This window comes from Columba livia, chromosome 2, assembly GCF_036013475.1.
Source record: "Columba livia isolate bColLiv1 breed racing homer chromosome 2, bColLiv1.pat.W.v2, whole genome shotgun sequence".
NCBI classification, from domain to species: Eukaryota; Metazoa; Chordata; class Aves; order Columbiformes; family Columbidae; genus Columba; species Columba livia.
The window spans coordinates 66,203,043-66,221,895 of NC_088603.1; the positions used below are offsets into that span (position 1 = coordinate 66,203,043).

The 18,853-nt window shown below is 40.8% G+C and overlaps 1 protein-coding gene across 5 annotated transcripts in view; it reads left to right on the plus strand.

Annotated features, from left to right (window-relative positions):
- The window catches only part of MBOAT1 (membrane bound O-acyltransferase domain containing 1), a 57,542-nt gene that overhangs the window by 19,729 nt on the left and 18,960 nt on the right, over positions 1-18,853 (plus strand). For 2 of the 5 annotated variants that reach the window (XM_065052305.1, XM_065052307.1), the window contains exons 2-5: positions 4,539-4,684; positions 5,222-5,299; positions 8,975-9,087; positions 18,376-18,431. In XM_065052305.1, the coding sequence (XP_064908377.1) occupies positions 4,539-4,684; positions 5,222-5,299; positions 8,975-9,087; positions 18,376-18,431 (393 nt within the window). Of the gene's footprint in view, positions 1-4,538; positions 4,685-5,221; positions 5,300-8,974; positions 9,088-9,124; positions 12,148-18,375; positions 18,432-18,853 lie in introns of those variants that run through there. The other 3 variants (XM_065052306.1, XM_065052308.1, XM_065052309.1) reach the window with 2 other exon arrangements.

Consider the following 18,853-nt stretch of genomic DNA (forward strand, 5'->3'; position numbering starts at 1 on the left):
TTGTTTCTGCATTGCAAGGCTGTCTTCAGCTGGCTGTGACTCAGAGACGCGTCTTCCAGATGTCGGTGCAGGATACCGTGATGAAGCTGCCTTTCTGTCTTCTCATGTTTCATCAGGGAAAATGAAAGTAAGATAGTATCTTGTTTTGGCAAGGTATCATGTGCTCTGATTCCTAATTTTCTTAGGTCTTATTTGCTAAAGCGTGGAAGAAAATGGCTGTGAAAAGCAAAGGTGTTTCTTTTCTACTAGCAAAGTTGAAACCAGATATGAAAAAAAATATGATTGCAGCACTGAATTGATGTGACTAGCTCAAAATGTGGGTTAAGTGACTTATAATGGTGGGTTGGAATGAGAAAGGTTAATTTTCATATAATTTCTGTTTCCATGTTATTTTTGTGTGGACACCATTCATCAATGCTCAGAAGCTCTCAATTTGCTGTTTACAAAGTGTTTTTAGCAACAGTGGAAATAACCAAAAGGGAATAATATGAATCCTTTCCTCCTTGGAAAGGGAGGAAAGTGGGACTGTTACTTCATTTGTGATGCAGTACAATATTTCTTAAAATCTTAAGGCTCTGTTTTTTCTTAGGTATCATAAATATGTAGAGTGAAGAAAAAAATTAAATGGAGTACAGTAAAGCGACTGTCAGATGAACCGGCAGTCTGCATGTGTACAGAGGTGAATGCTGCATGTGTTTAAAATGCCTATAAATAACTAAATAGAGGCGGTAGCCCTGTGAAAAGCTATTGTATCCCTCTATTACTCTGTGGAGAACAGACCAGACTGATCTGGTACCAAAGTTAGTGCTCAGTTTTGAATATGGAGTTCATCCTGCCAGGCAAAACCACTTTTCTCAGCACTTGGAAAGCAGCACCACGGTTTTACTGGTGTCTTGACATTTGTGTTACATTCCTCACAGTCAAGACACAAACAACTTCCCTGCATCTCTTTGGAGGGTTATAGTTAAGAAAAGATTTGCCCTGCTTTATCCACGCTTTCAGCTTGGCTCAGGTAAACTCAAAAGTGATTGATCTGCAGAAGTATTCCGCAATTACTCGTCACGTCTAAAAGTCAATTTTGCAGTAAACTATACACTAGACCTTGCAGTAAGCTCTGCACCACTAAGTTTTGGTCTTCAAATTGAACCCCACAGAAATCAGAGATCATTTTGGTGCATTCAGATTCTAAGTGCAGGTTTATAGGTGGACAGATACAAGAAGTATTCTCCAATACTATTTCCCTTTATTTTTTTTTCCAACATGTACTAAATACCTAATGGATGGCAGAAAGATTTGATCAGTAGATATTGTATTTACTTGGCTTTATTGTTCATTGGTATACCTCTCCAAACCCCTCTGCTGTTGAATCCTTTAAAAATGATCATGTGGTTTGTAATGTGTACGTGTTACTATAAGTACAAAAAAAATCCTGAAAGCCTTAATAGTAGACAAAGAAAAACAAATACAGCAGTGCTGTATGTCAGAAAAACGTGGCCATGGAGGAGCAGAACCTGGAAAGCTGCTGAAGAGTTATGGTGGCTGCAGTTGAGGAGGGCAAAGGCAGGAATGTTCTCAGCCGGTGAGCAAAAGTCTTATCTTTCTGCATTTCAGACTGCATTTTTTTGCTATCTGGGAATTGATCTCCTAAGCATTGCATTGGGTGCAGCCTTCTCACTTCCTTTATGCTATTGTGGTAGGTCACGTTATGTTCAAATGACACCCGCCAATCCCAATGTGTGCTTGTGTCTCTTCGACACCGTCGCTGTCATTTACAGATCCTTAAAAGGATAGTTAATCTTTAGGTTTTTGAGTCAAAGCTGTAACTTCTAGTGGCATTCTGTAGCCATTCCTCTGTAAAGTACTTTTAAACTTAATTCAGTACAAAAAAGGTAAATGAAAACTAGTATTGCTTGCTGAGTACATCGGATCTGTGGTGTTTGGCTGCTGTGCAGAAACAACCCTTGTATTATAGATGGAAGGCTGATTGAAATGTAACGCGAGTGTGTACTTTTGCTTTTATACAAGGATTTACCCCAACTCCTGCAAAACCAGCACAGAGAAGAAATCATCTTGGTTAATTTGCAAAACAAAATGAAGATGTGATAGTGGCCTGGCTGGTGTACCTGTGCTAAGTTTAATCCGAGTAGCACAGGTAACACGTGCTCGGAAGAATTGATAGGACAGGCAAGCAACAGCGTATGTGTGCAAGGCTGCTGTGCTGTTCTGTACTGCATGTTGGCTTGTGATGCAGTCTCTGCTGCTTCCTTTCTTGCTGCTGCTGGGGCTACCTGCCTTACCTATGTAAATACTACCACAAGTGTGCCTATGGTGGGATCTGGCATTTTGCTGTTTGTGTGAGCCTCTGAAGTCCCAGCATTTTTCACAATCTTGAACTGAATGTACAAGAATTGGATGAAAGTAAAAAGCAAAGGCTTGCTTATCTCAATGGTTTTTACTGGTATAAAGCTTCCATGAGTGATGCTGCACAGAAAGGGAGTATTGTGTTTTAAACAATCAGCCACATCAGGTTTCTTGGAGTCTCTGCACTTTCCTCTGTTATACTGCGTCAGAGAGGCTCTGCATACCACACAGTTGAGCTTCACTGGATGTACTGATATGACCCTAACTGAGAGCAGGCTGAGATGGGATTAACGTTTACTGAATTGGCATTGGTGAGTTAGCATCCATCAGTCTTGGAAACTTGCTCAGAAAGGATGCAGTTGGAGCAGCTCTATAGGGGATGGCCTCTCTTAGCCACTTCTGTTGTACCTTTGGCTGTGGGAAGAGAGAAAGTGGGAGTTAGTGTTTTGAGTGTAACTGTGTGGCAATAGATCATGTGAGAGTTTGGAATTTGTACTACAGCATCTGGGTTTTGTGAGACCAGTGCAATTTTTTTCCTCTTACTTTCTAAACTTTGCACAGAAAATAAGAATTGTCTTATTTAAATAAAGTATAAAGTATTGTCATAATAAGACATTGCTAATCACTTGCTTTTGTGTATAGTTCTCTGATACCCTCTGTTATAAATGCTGGTTGCTTACATGAACAAGAAATTAATTGATATTGTCTCTGCCCCAAAGAACTGAAATTCAGCCTATCTAAGCATTTAGATTCTTTTGCATGGGTGCCTGGTCACTGAAATAAAGGAACTGCAACAGTGTAGCCAACAAACCTTTACTAAAAGCATTTGCTTGAACAGCACCACTTTGGATATAGTCCACCAGAATAAAAGCAGTATTGGGCTGTAGTGTCATGTTAAACACGTTGTAAATGTTTTTAACAAGAAGTCTGGCCGAATCCAACCATCTCTTCTGGACATTCAACATGTCAGGGCATTTCTCAGTGAGATATATCATCCTGGCCCAGACTAATAGCTTTGGATAATCCTCTTATTCAAGTTATTGCTTATGTGGTGCAGCCTATCAGCCTATTTAGTTTTACTCATTCTAGGATGACTTGCTGCTGGAAAGTCAGGGTGAATTAGTCTTTTGTTGTTGTTGTTGTTTGTTTGTTTGTTTGTTTTGTTAAAAAAAGAAAATAAAAGAAAAAGAATGAAAGGAAAGGACTGCAGCAGAGTAAATGAATTTAACTTCAGCCGTCTAGGATCCAGGCTTGCATAACCTATTGCTGCATTCCTCTGTTAGAGACAGCTCCTGAGCTCTGTTGTTCTTCTGACTTTTGGAATTTTTGCTCAGTTTGTCAAAGAGAAGGTGCCTTGAAGGAGGCAGCTTGGTGCCAGTTTTGCTCTGAGGATACTGAAGCTTTTGCTTGTCCTTGTGTCTGATAGTAGACTCTAGTCATGGACTGCTTGCCCTCAGCATATGCTTGTCTTGTGCTCCTACTGCCATTTCTGCCTCCTTACAGTGGGGCCAAACTGCTTCCCAGGCTCTATAGAGACATGCAATAGCCAAAGAAAAATTGAGGAGCGTTTTCCTTTAGCTGTCTGCATTATGGTAGAGCAAAGTTGTTTTATTTGCACTCTTGAACTGCAAAAATTGGTAAATTGAAAGGCCCGCATGGAGGATGCTGTCGAGTAGAGCATTTCAGCTAAGAAGGCTGTCCAGTTCTTGCTTATGAAACAGTATCACATCAGGATTGTTGATTTTGCCTCTGTTTTGGGTTTTGTGCAGAAAGTTGGGCACCGGGGCAGTGCTTTGGAGTACTGGTCTGCTTCCTGGCCTCTGTCTCCCACCAGGAGGACAGAGAGGGGGCTGATATCCCTGCCCTGGGCTGGGCTGGCAGCAGAGCAGAGCCCTGCCCTGGGGAGAGCCTGCCTGTACCTGTGGCAGCAGCAGCCTGCTCTTCTGTCTGAGGCTTTGGCTGGCTACATGCTTGTTTAATCCCATCCATCGCTGGCCAAGGAAAGTTACCGCTTCTGCTCACCAGTGAGAATGCTAAGAAACAAAAGATTCATTGCGCTCACTCCCCTGTCCACCTCTTTTCCTGGCTCTGCTCTTTCTTGTTTTGAGAATGGAGAGACTCCTTTCCCCCGTCATCCATGAATCACAATCCTTTTGTGTTTTGTTTGTCTTTTACAGATCAATTTTGTAGCCTGCCAACTGTTTGCACTTTTGGCTGCGTTTTGGTTTCGTATTTACTTGGGTCCCAGTCATGCCAGCTCTGCTGTTCGCCATGCATTTGCCACCCTCTTTGGAATATACTTTGCTGTCTTCTGCTTTGGGTGGTGAGTATTTAGTCACCATGTAGACAAGGCTTGGGTAAAAATATTTTTAAAATTCATATTGTCTTTTCTTGATTACATCTTTTTAGTCTTAAGGCAGTTTCTATGTTATGCTAAAAAAAAAAAAAAAAAAAAAAAATCCTAGCCAGCACAACCGTCCCAAACCCTCAAAGTAAAATGAGCCTTGAAAATATTTTTAAGTGAAATATTTAATCTGTAATGTTTGTTCTGGAAGTTAAAGCCACACCAGTCTGCTGTGAAGATACCTCTTTTGGAAAAAACACATCCAGTTTGAACGAGCATTTTGAACCAGGCTGCTCTTTCTCCGAATGAAACACATTGACAATCTCTACTTGATAGTATTAATCTATGTAGGATATTCAGGGTATAAAGATGTCATTGTGATAATCCTTGTTTACTGATACCCTGACATGACATGGCATTCGTGGCATTTGCATGGAAAAATATTCCATTGCTCTGAACAGCTACAGCTCCAGGTCATGCAGAAATTATCTAAATACTCACTTTGTTGTTTTCAAGGTATTCCATTCATCTTTTTGTCCTGGTGATGATGAACTATGGCATTATGAATATGGCGAGTATTCCCAACATCCACAGGTGAGCTGACGTAGCTGCAAGTCTGGAGCTGCCCCACTGACAACTTCTCTCCTTTCATGGAGATGCATGAGGATTTTTTAGGGCCACATTCTCTTTTTTCCTGCCTTTCCCAGTTATTTGCAGGAGCTTTGTCCATTTAGTTACAGAAACAGCTGTAATATCAATTTGTGGTTTTTATGTTGATATATTGCATTTCACTATGAAGTTACTGGCCTCAGAAGTCAGCTTTCACAGGCTTAACAATTTATGCCCTAACCTCTAGTTTCCTAAACATAATGAAGTCATATTCTCCTTGGTCTTGTGTCCTTGAGGATCGCTTTTGTTAATCTTTTGTAATGTGTTTTCCCCCTTGCTGTTTGGCCTTTAGGTATTTTCCACTTACTCTTGAGTTAGGTAATTCAAATAAGGTCACTGTGGCAGCTTAACTTTGTGATCTATGAAATCAAGTCTTGCATTTGGTACTGGGCTTTGAGCTTGAAAAAGTAGAAAGTACCAGAAATGTCACTGCTTTGAAGCAGAAGCTTACAACATCATGACAAGTTCTCAACCATGGGATCTTTCTTTTGCCTATACACGTCTCAGAGGAAGGAAGACACCTAGGACTCCTAAAAGTGCTTTATCAAATGAGCGCCTTCCTGGCTAAAAGACAAAAGCATTTTCATATGAAAATGAAAACTACATGGTAGTTACATCTGCTTCTTTTACTGAGTAAGAGAAAGTTCATGTGGAAAAACTTCTGTGCTCAGTCACTGAGCCTTCTCATGTGGGTACCATACTCTCTGTCAGAGGTCAGTAGGTGGGAGTTTTTAAAATTGTGTAGGTGGACTTCTTTGCTTCCCATCAGTCTGCATAACTAGGAGTTTTAATTTGTGAAACTGCTTCTTTATAGGAGGCTAGAAGGATGAGCTGGCTGTTCTTCCTACTTTTTTTCCTTTTGTGTTGGCTTCCGTAAGAGCATGTGGTTAATACTGTCCTTTGGTTTGGGTGTGTTACAGGTGATTTTTGTCTCCATTGTGTCTCTGTAGCTGCTGCTGAATGCCCACATCCACATCAGTGTGGGCTGGGAAATGGAAACCTTTTCTTCTCTCCTCTTCAGGGCCAGGGCTGTCTGAGGGTCTAAAACTCAGATAATTGTCTACCCTTCTTTATCTCTTCCTGAGGTATGACCCCTCTCTGATATCCAAATGGGAACCATCACTTATGATTTGTCTAGGATTGTTTAGAAACATGAACCTTAAGTGACAGGCTTGTCTACAGCAGTCACTAGCATTTTGCACCAGCAAGGCAGGTGTGAATCAAGGAGGGTTTTTCCACCCCCTCACAGAGTGCAAAGGCCAGAAGTCCAGAGGTAGTTAATAATTTTTTTTTAAGTATTTGGACAATATTTATGAAAGAAATGCCATCCAGACACCAGAAAGAAAAAGTGCTAAAAATGTCTATTACTTGTCACCTGGTCATTGTCCCTTCCCTTGACTTGGTGGAAAATGCAGGAGTTACTCAGGGTGGATCAGAGGAACCAAGTCTGTGGAGGGAATCATCCAATACTTATGTCTTCCTGGAGAAGGTGAGAAGGTGGTAGGGAAATGGGCACAGTTTCAATAGGAGAACCTCTCATTCTTACTGTTTAGCCAGTTAGTTATAATGGAAAAAATAACTGTACACTGAACACAAATTAAGCAGGTTCATATAATGTCAATGCTGCAAGATAGACACATCTTGATTTGACTCAATATGAAATATCAGTCCAACATGCTGAAAAACTTTAGGAGGCCTGGGAAGATTGGGTTAGGTCTTTTGTACTGTATTCCACTAGCCATAGCAGTGAGACTAAAAGAAAATCCACATTATTAGTTTTGGCAGAATAACAGTGTATTCAAGCTGTTTGAGAATAAGCTTGAAAAATACCAGTTTAATGGCTGGACCTCTTCATACAGAGGGCCTGTAAGAGCATTGGATCCTTCATAGTGGGGCTCCAAAACTTGGCTTTTTTCCCTCCAAAATGCAAGTGGAAGTGAATAAATGAAATACAGAAACTACATAATTTAACCTGAATGGTCCTTTCCCTGGTTATTTTCTGCTAGTTTGTTCTCTGGTCAGGTTGCCAACAACCTTCAAGGAGTATAAATGGACAAATTAATCCAGCATCAGAAATGCTCCCAGCTGCTGCAGCAGTTCTGTATATCTCTCCTACCCACCCCCATTTTGATCTAGGTGCTTTACACTTAAGCATTGAGGCTTACTTTAGGTGCTTTATCCCATCTATCACCGTTACACGTCTGAGCTGGGTGACTTGCTTTTGGAGGGAAGCTCGCTGTTCTCTATTGATGAAAGGGAGCCCAAGGATCTTGCTGAGGCTGGACTGGATGCATGACTGAAATAAAACAAGATAAATTCTGCTCTGAATCTTCTGAAGAACCTGTCATGTCCCCTCAGCCTGCCTTTCATCCAGCTGTTTGCTGTGGGCCGTGTGACCTGCAGGTTGCCTTGCGATCCGTCACTGTCACTCACACTGCAGTTTATCAGTCCCCAGGGAGGAAAAACTCATTTCTTTTAAAGCCAGTCATGATTTTATAAAGGCCTGGATTGTTTTCAGAGGTCTGCTGACTTTTCCTCTTGTGTGATTTCACCTTTAGATCCCCACCATGATCAATCTTTCCACGAGTCTAGGGGGACCCCACTTGTCAGTGTGTGCTACCAGCCTGCTTGACCTCCTGTGTCTCAGCTCTGCTGGGTATGCAGGATGTGCAGTTTCATTCCTTTGTAGGTCTTTGTGTCTTCTCCTCCATGTGGCTATCTTTTCCTGATGCAGGGGATACCAGCAGACCTGGTCCTGGCCTGTCTATATGATGCTAGCCTTTCATTCTGTTGTCCCGGCTCCCTGTTGCAATGTCTAGTTTGCTTCGTCAGTCTTATTTCTGAATATCCATCTGCTCCTTACCTTCCCAGTGTCCTCTTTCTTGCTCAGGTGAATAAGGGAGAAGTTAGTTGTAGTAAAGGCTGCATCTGCTCCACCGAGATGCTGCAACACCTCTAGAGCTCAGACCTCTCAGTTGTTAAGACAGAGTCATGCTCCTTTCTTGACTAAAATAATTTTGCAATCATCTTGAAAAACAGAGCTTGTCAAGCTCCACTTAAGGAATGCTTCTTCTGGAAAAGGGCACCTTTCAGTATTTATAGCTGAAAACATAAGGCTGCATGTCATTATTTGCCTTTATACAAAATCAGAAGAGAGTATTTTAGTTTCTGGCAGATCTGAAGAAGAGTTATACAGGTACGTGAAGAGTGTTTACAGATAAAAAAGGCAATGGATAACTTCAGCAACACTCATACAGTATCACCTGCTTCCAAACACTCGAGTCAGACAGAAATTTCAACATAATATATGAGTCTAGAAACTCTGAAATAGAAATGCCCAACTTGAAGTCATCCTATTTCTTCTTTATCCCCACCCTCAGTGTGAGGAGACAACTCTGTAACGTTTCAGCTGAGTACACAAAACATCAGTCCTCTTTGAAAAAATCTGCCAGATCTTATAACATAGCTTCAGACTTGTTAACAACCTAATTTATACAAATCAAGCTCTACCCCTGAAAAAGCCCAAGCCCAGTGTGAGTGATTCTAGTTCTTGTTGGTACTTGTGCTGGTAACTATGTGTTCCGTATGTTATGTTTTTAGGTACTCCTTTGTTGTAGCTATGGGATACCTCACATTGTGCCACATAAGCCGAATATACATATTCCATTATGGTATTCTCACTACAGATTTTTCCGGGTGAGTGAATCTGCAAGGTGGGTCCTGTGTCAATTTGTATTAGTTAAATTTGGTATGTTTTGAGAATAATTTTTATGTTATCTAGGGAGTGCCTGCAATTTTATTTCCCTTAAGCTTTTTCTAAGGCTACTTTTTTACAAGGAAGGAATAAACACTGTTTGATTTTTGCACTGACTTGTTGTTTCTGCTGTTTTCTTGGTAGGCACTATCTAGTTAGGAAGGTAGAATTTGGTTAGCTAGACTTGCACTGAGAGCAGCCTGGGAGGATGAGCCTGTGCAGTGACTCACCCGTGCTGGAGGAGCACTTGCAGGCTTGGTGAGCCATGCAGCTGTGGCTCTGGTCCCTGGTGGTCTCCCCGGAAAAGTGGAGTGGGTTGCTCTGCTCGCACCTTACTGGGCACAACCATCAGCTCTGGGTCACCCTTTCCTCTGTTCTGATTTACCTCCATGCCCCAGCTGGAAGGTGTTTCCCACCAGGGCACTGCAGCAGGCAGGAGGGGAGGGCTGGGGCAGGAGCGAGTGGCTGGGGGAGCTGGGAGGTGGGTGAGTGGGTGACCTGGGCAGAGACACATGAGATCAGCTTTTGCTGTCAGCACTGGTCTTATGGGTTCTCTTGCAGGGCCAGGTTGTGGCTGCTGTTTAAATAGCACAACTTTTTATGTGCCATGCATTTCTGTGGAACAGTGTTTTTCATATATACTGTAGTCTCTGATTTTGCTGAAGCAGTAGAGGATGCTTTACAAAATTACAGACAGCTAACCCTATATATTTCGTTTATGAGATGGAGGTATGCTTTTGCATGATTTAAAAACAATGGGATAATCTGTAGTTGTTTAACTGAATGTCTGAATACAGAGTAAGTAGTAACATAGTATGAAAAATTTCTGTAAACTGCACAGTAAGTTGTAAATGCCTCTTCCAAGGCTCTGTCTTATAGGCATAGAATAGGATACTGAAGGGTTCTGCTGTCTGTGTGCATGTGTCTTTGTATGAGGTGGTAGGTTTAAGCATTTAGTTTAAGGAGGGAACGTTCTTCTGAGACGTTCGAGTTTTTATTAGAGGAAGGGGAAGAGATGGCAACTCATACATTTGGGGAAACTTAGTTCTATATTTTTTTTTCTGCACTTCTTTTAATACACAAAATCCTTTCTTGAAAGAACGTGACATACCAAGAAGCCTATAAATGGAATTGGAATGCTATAGCTCTGTGTGTGTACAAGACAGAGACAGAGTTGTGAGAGAGCATGTTTTTCTGAATAGTGCCTTCAGAAATGCACTGTGAAGCATATTAGCTGTCTTTCTCTAAAGAAAGTTAATAAAGATCCAGCTGAGACTGAGGTAGAAGAAGACGGATGGTGGTTGTTTATGTTATAGACTAGGTAGCATTTTCTGCACTCTTGATGAAAAAGGAGCTACTCCTATCTAATGATGAGCTTGCGTATAATAACAGTACTGAAAGAACAGTATCCAAATTTACTCTGTTATTTGATTTTGTCCTGATGCTTCAAGATATAAACCAATTCCTAAACTTCAGTCAAACATAAAACTGCCAAGCAGTAAACAACTGGAAAATGAAGTATGGATGTGAATTATATCTTCATGGTGTATTTTAAAAACTAAGAATAAATAAAAATATTTTAGTGGTACTAATAAAAACTTTCAATCCAAAGTGCTGAAGCCCACGTCAGCATCATAAATCTTACTTAAAACCTATTTTCCTGAGCTGTAAATAATATGTGCCCACTGAAGCTTTATGCACATACCTAAACAGATGTGGTAACCCACAGACACAAAATATACTCCCTGATGGTAGTTTTACCATGTATGAGCAGCAACTGGACCTTCTCTTGCTCATTCTGCTGTGTTTGGTGGTTCTACATCTATTGCATGTGGTAATAGGGAAGCATTCAAACAGGCTCCTGGCTGGAAGGATGCCCTTAATGTTCTCCCTCAGAAACAACAGAGACAGAATTTATGGAGCGATGTCCATCTCCTTGCAGCCTCCCATCCTTTTTGGGCAAATGTGGCTGGGCTTATACACTGAGAAAGCAAAACACTGAGTTTAAGGGAATCTTTAAGGGAAAAGAGAAATCCTGTCATCTGCCAACTTTATTTGAGGTCTTGGTATCCCATAAGTCTCTGGTGATATCTAATTGCAAGGATGAATCTTTAATCCACATCAAAAAGGCACGTAACCGGTTGTAGCGCCATCAGATTCCCAATGTCAGTTCCCTAAAGTGACAAGACAGATGTTAAATGAGTGTTTCCCTGTGTCGGTGCTGAAAGGTGGCATACCTCATTTGCTCTCTTGCCCTGCTTTGTGCACTCAACACCTTGCATGCATAATCCTTTTGATGTGTGCTTTCAAATGTATTTTATTGTTATTTAGTAATAGTTGATTGACCTATTTGTTTGGAGTTCCCCCGTTTTGAGAGCACAGCTTGTAAAACTAAAGTAGAGATGGAGAGAACAAGGTAAATTCTGAGTCATGTCTTAGGTAAACTGGAAGAGGGAAGATCAAACTGTGACTCATCACTTCAAGGTTAAGAAGTAAGGAAACTTGTTCCCTACTGGTGACTAGTTAATTCTTCTAACTTGTGCAAAGGGTAGGTTTGGTCACTGACTCCCACAATCAAAACTGTACTCAAGCTGCTTGCAGCAATTTCTGGATTTAAGAGTTTTTTATGCATTGCATAGTCCTAGATGAAAACTCTCTCTTTCTTTTTTTTAAACTACATGCCAGGTTTTTATGAAAAGCAGTTCCAGTTTGCACTTAATTTTCAATTACTTTTTTTAAAAGTATATGTATTTTACTGAACTTCTTTCATATTATTTCACAAAAATGCAGTGGCATAGTTTAGGAATTTTATCTTGACTACTATCTCAAAGAAAATGTTGAACACTAACTGTAAAATAACTGAATGCTGTGCTTCCCCTTTAGTACAAATCAGTCTTAGAAACATGCATATTTTATTTTGCTTGGTTTGCCATAGCATTTATACATTGTACCTAGAAAAACTAAATCATAACTCTTTTTCTCTCTATTATTTCTTCTTTATGCTAAGAGGATTATGCTGGTAAGTTGCCTGGTTTCTATACAACTTTATAAAAATGGTAATACTAATGTACAGTTTGGGGTTTTTTGATACAATACTCAGACTCAGCCTGAGTATTGTAATATTATGGCCTTAGGGAGAAATTGGTTTAAATCAAGGGAACTTGACTGGGATTTTTGGAAACTAGTAACAGGTATGGTTGGAGTCCAGCAAACTATATGAACAAGTGCCATATGCAAATCATCATCTGGATGGAACTCAGAGGAGCTCCTTGTCCGTATGACATTGTATCTGCTTTAATCCTTTGCTCAACTAAGACCATAGAGCTTTTTGGTTTCCTCTTTTAGTTCTTGCAGCGTCCAAGAAACACTTCCTAATATTGCAGCTCATTTAGTGAATGTCAGGGAATGATTGTGCATACGTGAGTGTTTTTGTACCATACCTTACAGAAAAGAAACTCAGTTTGTGAAAATCACCACACACATCGGCATTGCTTTCAGCCTTCTGTTGGTCTTTGTGAGAGATCAGAGCTGAATTATGAGGAAGACTCAAGCAGTTTTCCTCCCTACAGATGTCATATCTGTACCTCTTATGTGAGTGTTCTGGTGGACATCGCTATCCAGAAAGAATGGACATTGTTATGTGTCCACTCTATCCCAAATGCAGAACTGCAGCATTATTCTCAGCAAACCGCTTAAAAAGGGATGGTCAGTGAAAGAGCCCTCTCGAAAAGCCATATAAGCAGATAATTCGGTAACAAGTGTCACATCAGGCAGTGAATTTTTGTTGAGTGGTTAGTGCTTTGTTGCTTGTTTTTCCCCTCTCAGTGGCTTACTGTCAACCACAAAAGAAAGGAACCAAGGTACAATAGCCAGTTTTTACAAAGAAAATACATCTGCTGATGGAAACGTACATGTACTCTGTTACCGTGTTATTATAAAACGCCATACAGAAATACTAACTGGTCCTATGAGTTCAGTTGGGGTTTTTTTGTTGTTGTGTTTTGTTTTTTTGCTTGTGTTTTGTTTTGTTGTTTTGGTTTGTTTTGTTTTTGTCTTTAAATGTATGAAGTGCAATACGTTGCACTTCATGTTCCAGCAGCTGTGGGTACCTGTGCTCCGCAGCACGTCCCCAAGGGTGGCACAGCAGGGCATGTGCAGGGTGGGCAAGGGGAGGTCAGTCTCTTTGTTGTGCCTGCTCATGCCTTGCCTGCTTCACTGGGCATTTGTCCACTTGAAACTGCACCAAGATCACTTGCCACTGGTGACACAAAAGCCCTGCAAGAGCTGCAATGTGGGAAAGAGCCAAAGTTCAAGCAGGCAGTCATCGCTACTGACTCCATGCATCTAGTGCATCCCAGGACATGCCTCCAGAAGCAAATACTCTTTGAAATGAAATGCTCCTATCATGAAGGCATAAGAAATGTTCTTTGGGAGCTTTCACCAAAAAAAAATGAGGTCACTTTGGAGGTGTGATGTGTTTAGTGAAGTGTGTTTCCTCTGTGTGCTTCAGCATTTCTTCTTTTTGCTGTCAAAAGCAGAAGTAGGAGCCCGCTGCCAGTGATACCGTCATGGTGTCTGTGGCTTGGCAATCCCCTCAGTAGCGTGTTTAATGTCGTAGCAGAGTGCGACTGCGTGAACTTCTCCTTGTGGCTTCAGGGCTAAGGAGATAAACCTGAGATAAATATTCGCTGTTTTGGAAGCTTGCCTGCAGTGAGCCTTTTGACTCCACCTCCTCTCTTAGTGAAATCGGGTCAGTGGAAACTATTTCTAGTGAGTGTGTGCCAGACTCCTCCACAGGATTACCTAAGGTCAGGCAGACTCTGCTTGGTAAATGTCTTTTCTCTACTAAGAATTGAAGCTCGCTCAGTGCAGAAGCTGGCCTGTGGTACAGCGAGGATCCCCACAGCAGGCTGACATCTGCTGACATCTTTAGTTCCTGTACTTCTGGGCAAATTTATTACGTTGAGGCAAGTCATGTTTGAAAATGACAATAACTGGTGTGTTTTCATTCAGAAGGTTTAATTAGGGAGGTAAAACCCTCTCCTGAATATTCTGTTGCATCTTTGTCTAGTGCTATTTTCCAAGGCATCTAATGTAAGAGAGTTTTGTGGGTTTTTTTAAAATTTGTTGAAATTTCCTATTTCATACAGACTCCCTGGGATAATTTATTTATTTATTTAAATTAAAATTTGGCCACTATGGTTTGTGTGTAGGAGGTACAACACATCTACAACTTGAGATAAAACTCTTAGCTAATACGTAAATCAGAGGGAGGAAAAAAAAGTCTAATTCTGTGCTAGTTTGTAACTAGTAGATGTAGAGGATGTATCATCGTAGCGCTTAGTGTGCAGCTGCAAGGCGATTGGAAGTTGTTCAAATATGACTGAGTTCAAGTCATTTGGACTTCTTAAATAGGTGTTTTATTTCAAATGCCCACTTTCTAAGGGTAAATTTTCATGCTTCATCTGTAAATGCAAGTATAGTAGGTATGCTTTATTTTAAAAATAATCCTAATAATTTGCCCCAGTCAAAATAACCTGTACATATCTCAAAATTTGGGAGAAAGAAAGATTATTGGAAGTTTTATAGCTTCATCAATTCTTCTTCTTGTTCTTCTGGCTTTTTCCAGTAGAGTCAAAGGTTTAAAATATTATCACATTAGAGACAGTTGACTGTATGGGATATGATGCTGTATTTTGCACGTTAACTTGCTCAGTGTTTTATTGCTGTTTAAAATTAGATGTTACCTGAAAGGCTGAACAAAAATAACCATTCACATGTGTATTGAGGAAATGATTATATTCATTTTCCCCTAAATTAAATGTATTTTTCTTATCTAATTTTTAATACTGATGCAGGACCTGTGTCCTCATGCATTGCTCTACAAATATGGGGGAAAGGACTGTTTTTCATTCTGAAGAAACAAAAGCAGTCTTAGACATGCTCTATGTATGTGTGCATGATGAGGAGAGATTGGTGAGTCCCCAGGGAGGAGTGGGAAAAGTGTGGTGTACAGAAGGTGGGAGGGGAGGCCCACACCCCAAAGGGGAGCCAGAGTACGCCAGAGCTCCAGCACTGCTGTTGCTTTGTTGTACTCTGCCCTGTCCTGCAGTGAAGGCTTGGTCCCCCAGTGAGATGAAGTCAGTGTGGTAATGGTAGACGGGTGAAGGAGGAGGAAGGTGCTCCCTGTTCACCTGAAACCTTGCTTACCCTTTGTGTGAAGCGTTTAGTGATACTGATCTTGTGAAAGATTTAGAGGGTGTCATCCTGTTGCCACTGTACAGCAGGTTTCCACCTTCCCAAGTAGGGAATAGAAGAGATATGCAGATGTGTAATATGATGAATGGCAGGAGAGAGAACTGCGAGTGTCTCAGATGCACTTTGTGGGTCTGCCTCCCACCCATAGTGTTGGCAACATCACTTTTGTGCTCGTTTGTCTCCTCTGGAGTTGTGGTTTGAGGGAGGCAGACTGTCTGTCTTTTCTGATTAAAATGCATAAGACTGACTTTTTCTGCTGGGTTACTATGCGCCATCAATGAGGTGATGGAGTCCTAATATAGATGAAGAGAACCTTTCTCTTCTCTGTGTTTGTATGTTGTGTGACTTTAGTGCAGGCTGCACTTCTGCTTCTCTCAGTTAATCAGCACATCAGGACTGTTTGTGTTTTGGTTCTCTCTGGCTTATGGTGGGGGCCCCATTTTCTAAGACAAGCGTCTAAATTTAGGCCACTTAAAGGCACACGGTTTTGGCTCTGAGCCTGACGTTTAAAGTTACCCACTTCAATATTGGCATAAAGTGCTTGCTGTAAGAAACATATGCAGCAAATTGCACCAATTTGTAACAAGTGTTAGTGCTCACCCGTAAAGCTAAAAGGTCAAGCACTGATAAAATAAAAATCTGTGTTTATTGCAGTAGAACTGCTGGTTCACTGACAGCCTCTGTCTCTCTTAAGGATTAAAAAAATCTGCTTTTGTATGCTTATGGATTGGGGTTTGTGTATCTTTGAAGCAAAGCTAAATTTTGTCTGAATGGGAAAATCTATTTTGAGAAATAGTATGTTGAAGTTAATGGTGGAAATAGCTTGTAACTAACTCTTCTTGAAATATGAATTGGAATAAAAATTAGAATGACCCAAAGAGAGCTGCTGAACAAATCCTTATGTTATGGTTGTATTCCAGACCTGTGTATACTTAAGCTTGTTTTGGGTTTTATATGCAAGCTTTTTTACTGACATTTCAAGTAGAGACTGCTGAAACAATAAAAGTAGTTTCTGATGAAGAAATTGACTGATACTACATGTTGTCTGTTTCTGGCTAGAAAATGCAAGTTATCTGCTCATGCAGAATTATATGCAGACTCTTGAAAAAGATCAGCCATATTTAGTATTAAAGAAAAAGACCACTTATGATGAAAGAATGTGTTTTTCCAGTATTCTTGTTTACCATGTTCAGCGTATTAACGATCTTGAAAATTAGTTTGATTTATAATAGTGAGATAATCAGATTTCAAACACTTTATCTTAGCCTTTGGATTTGCATTTGATTGGAACCAGTAAATCGATTTTAGTTGAGGATGATTCAGAATGTCTTGGAAATCTCTGCAGAACATGAATCAGAGATATAATTGAATGTAACTTTTGCTTTTTTGATAAATCAGTGGGGAAAATACAGTGCTCAAACTAAAACCAAAAAGCCTTCAGCTTTTTTCCTTCATTGGATTCCAGAAAATATATTACAATGTTTGAAATGAATGGCCATAATATTTTGAGTAATCTTCTATGTCTCTTTAAAAAGTTCCATATACCTGTCAAACTCTGTAAATAGCCTGTGCACAAACTCGGGTTTTAATTTCCGTATTGAAGACAACATTTGTGTTCAAGCAGTAACCTCTGTATGGTTTATGTTGATAATTTATCACCGAATCGAGAAACAATCCATTGTATTAATCCTTAGAGAAGACAAATCTCTTCTGTGGAACTGATTTTACATATAATCATCACGATTAAAGCTTTAAAAATCACGGTGTATCCTCATCACCCATTACAGCCTCCTGGATATAGTGGTTGTGAAGGTCTCCTGAGATCTGGGTGCCCTGTGCTGGTGTCCCCAGTGGTAGAGAGGTGGGGAGAGGCAGCGTTAGCAGGTGCTTATCCCTCATTTTGCCTGCCATGGGTCCTTCCTGATTACAGGTGTTCAGTGCAGGGTTTTGTGATTAGGGCTCCACAGCCCTTAGAAGCTGTTGTTGACCACAATTAGCCCTGGAACCTCTGCCTGTGAGAGACTGGTTAGTTCTCCCCGTGGTTTTGCCCCCATCTTTCTTCTTATGTACCTCCAAGTGCTTCTGGCTATGTCCTTTACCCTCATGGGGACCAGCTCCTGATGCCAACAAGTTGAGTTTTGCCTTTTTTCTATTCCTTACCTGCAGCAGCTCACATTTGCCTACAGGGCTAAGAAGCTCTGTAAAGCTGATTACATAAATATTAATATAAGTAGCCCCATTGAATGTAATGGCTATTCCTAGGCTGCTTGTTATGTTGGTCTCAAAGCTGCTGGGTTGTTGTAGCCTGTAAGTGTGGCTCAGCTACAGCTAGCTCATGATTTTGGGATGCTCCAGATCTCACATGCCCAAACACTCCCAGTTAAATGTGACATCTTGGACAGGCTGTTGCAAGGCAGTTGCATGGCCAAGAAGCAAGTGGGAAACTCTGCTGTGCTGACTCTGGTATTTGCACGTAGCCCTAATTGATAGGGCTATTCATGTGGGGAAATAAGCGTGTGTATTGGCAGAGTTGCTGTTTTTTTAGGGCACTGAGGAGATGGACAATAGGAGGCTAACAGTAAGGAGAGCCACAGTTATGTCACAGCAGTGCTGCTGTATTCTAGTGTTGTGTCATTTGGGGCTTGAATTTGGTCTTTGCCTGAAAGGAAGCCCAGTGGACTGCAGAAGCTGGTATTTCCTAGTGGCACGATTTCTGCTGAATTACAGTTTGCATTGCTGCAGGATGTGGAGACATAAAATAAGGCTTTGTGTGCACTTAGCAATTAAAAATTCCAGTGCAAGTTACTGTGGGGTTGTTTTGAACCCAGGCAATTGTCTTATGCCTGACTTCCTCCTTTAGTTTTAATTGGATGTTTTCCACTCGTTGCTAATACATTTATGCCTTTTAAAGGGATAAAGACATTCAGTAAGGAAGTTGGGAATAATACGAATTATAAGGCGTTTAACTGTTGTTCTGTCTTTGTTACAGTCCGCTGATGATAATTACACAGAAGATCACAACACTTGCATGCCAGTTACATGATGGTAAGAAGAGGAATCTCTTTGCATGTCCTGAAGACAACCTTTTTATTCCAGCACATTCTGTCATTGATTTACGGAGTGGATGAATGTAGTTCAGCAAGTCATTCCAAATGAAGAAGAAAAAAGCTTTTTGGAGGAAAGCTAAAGACTTCAAGTTCTGATCAGTCCTCTATGATCAAACCGTCTTTGCAGTAACAAAGGCAACTGTTCTTCCCTTTGCGGGCTCTACTTCCTTGGGGCCTAGTTTGCATTTTGGCTAGCAACAGTATCTGCTGCTTAGATGCTACAGTGCATTTTCTTTAAGCTCTCAAGAGGTGCATTTAATACATTAATGTAACTCATGCCTTTAATGTCAGTGTAGCAAAAATATCCTATCGCTGATATATTTAGTGATGATACACTTCATGAGTTGTGAGAGACGGAAT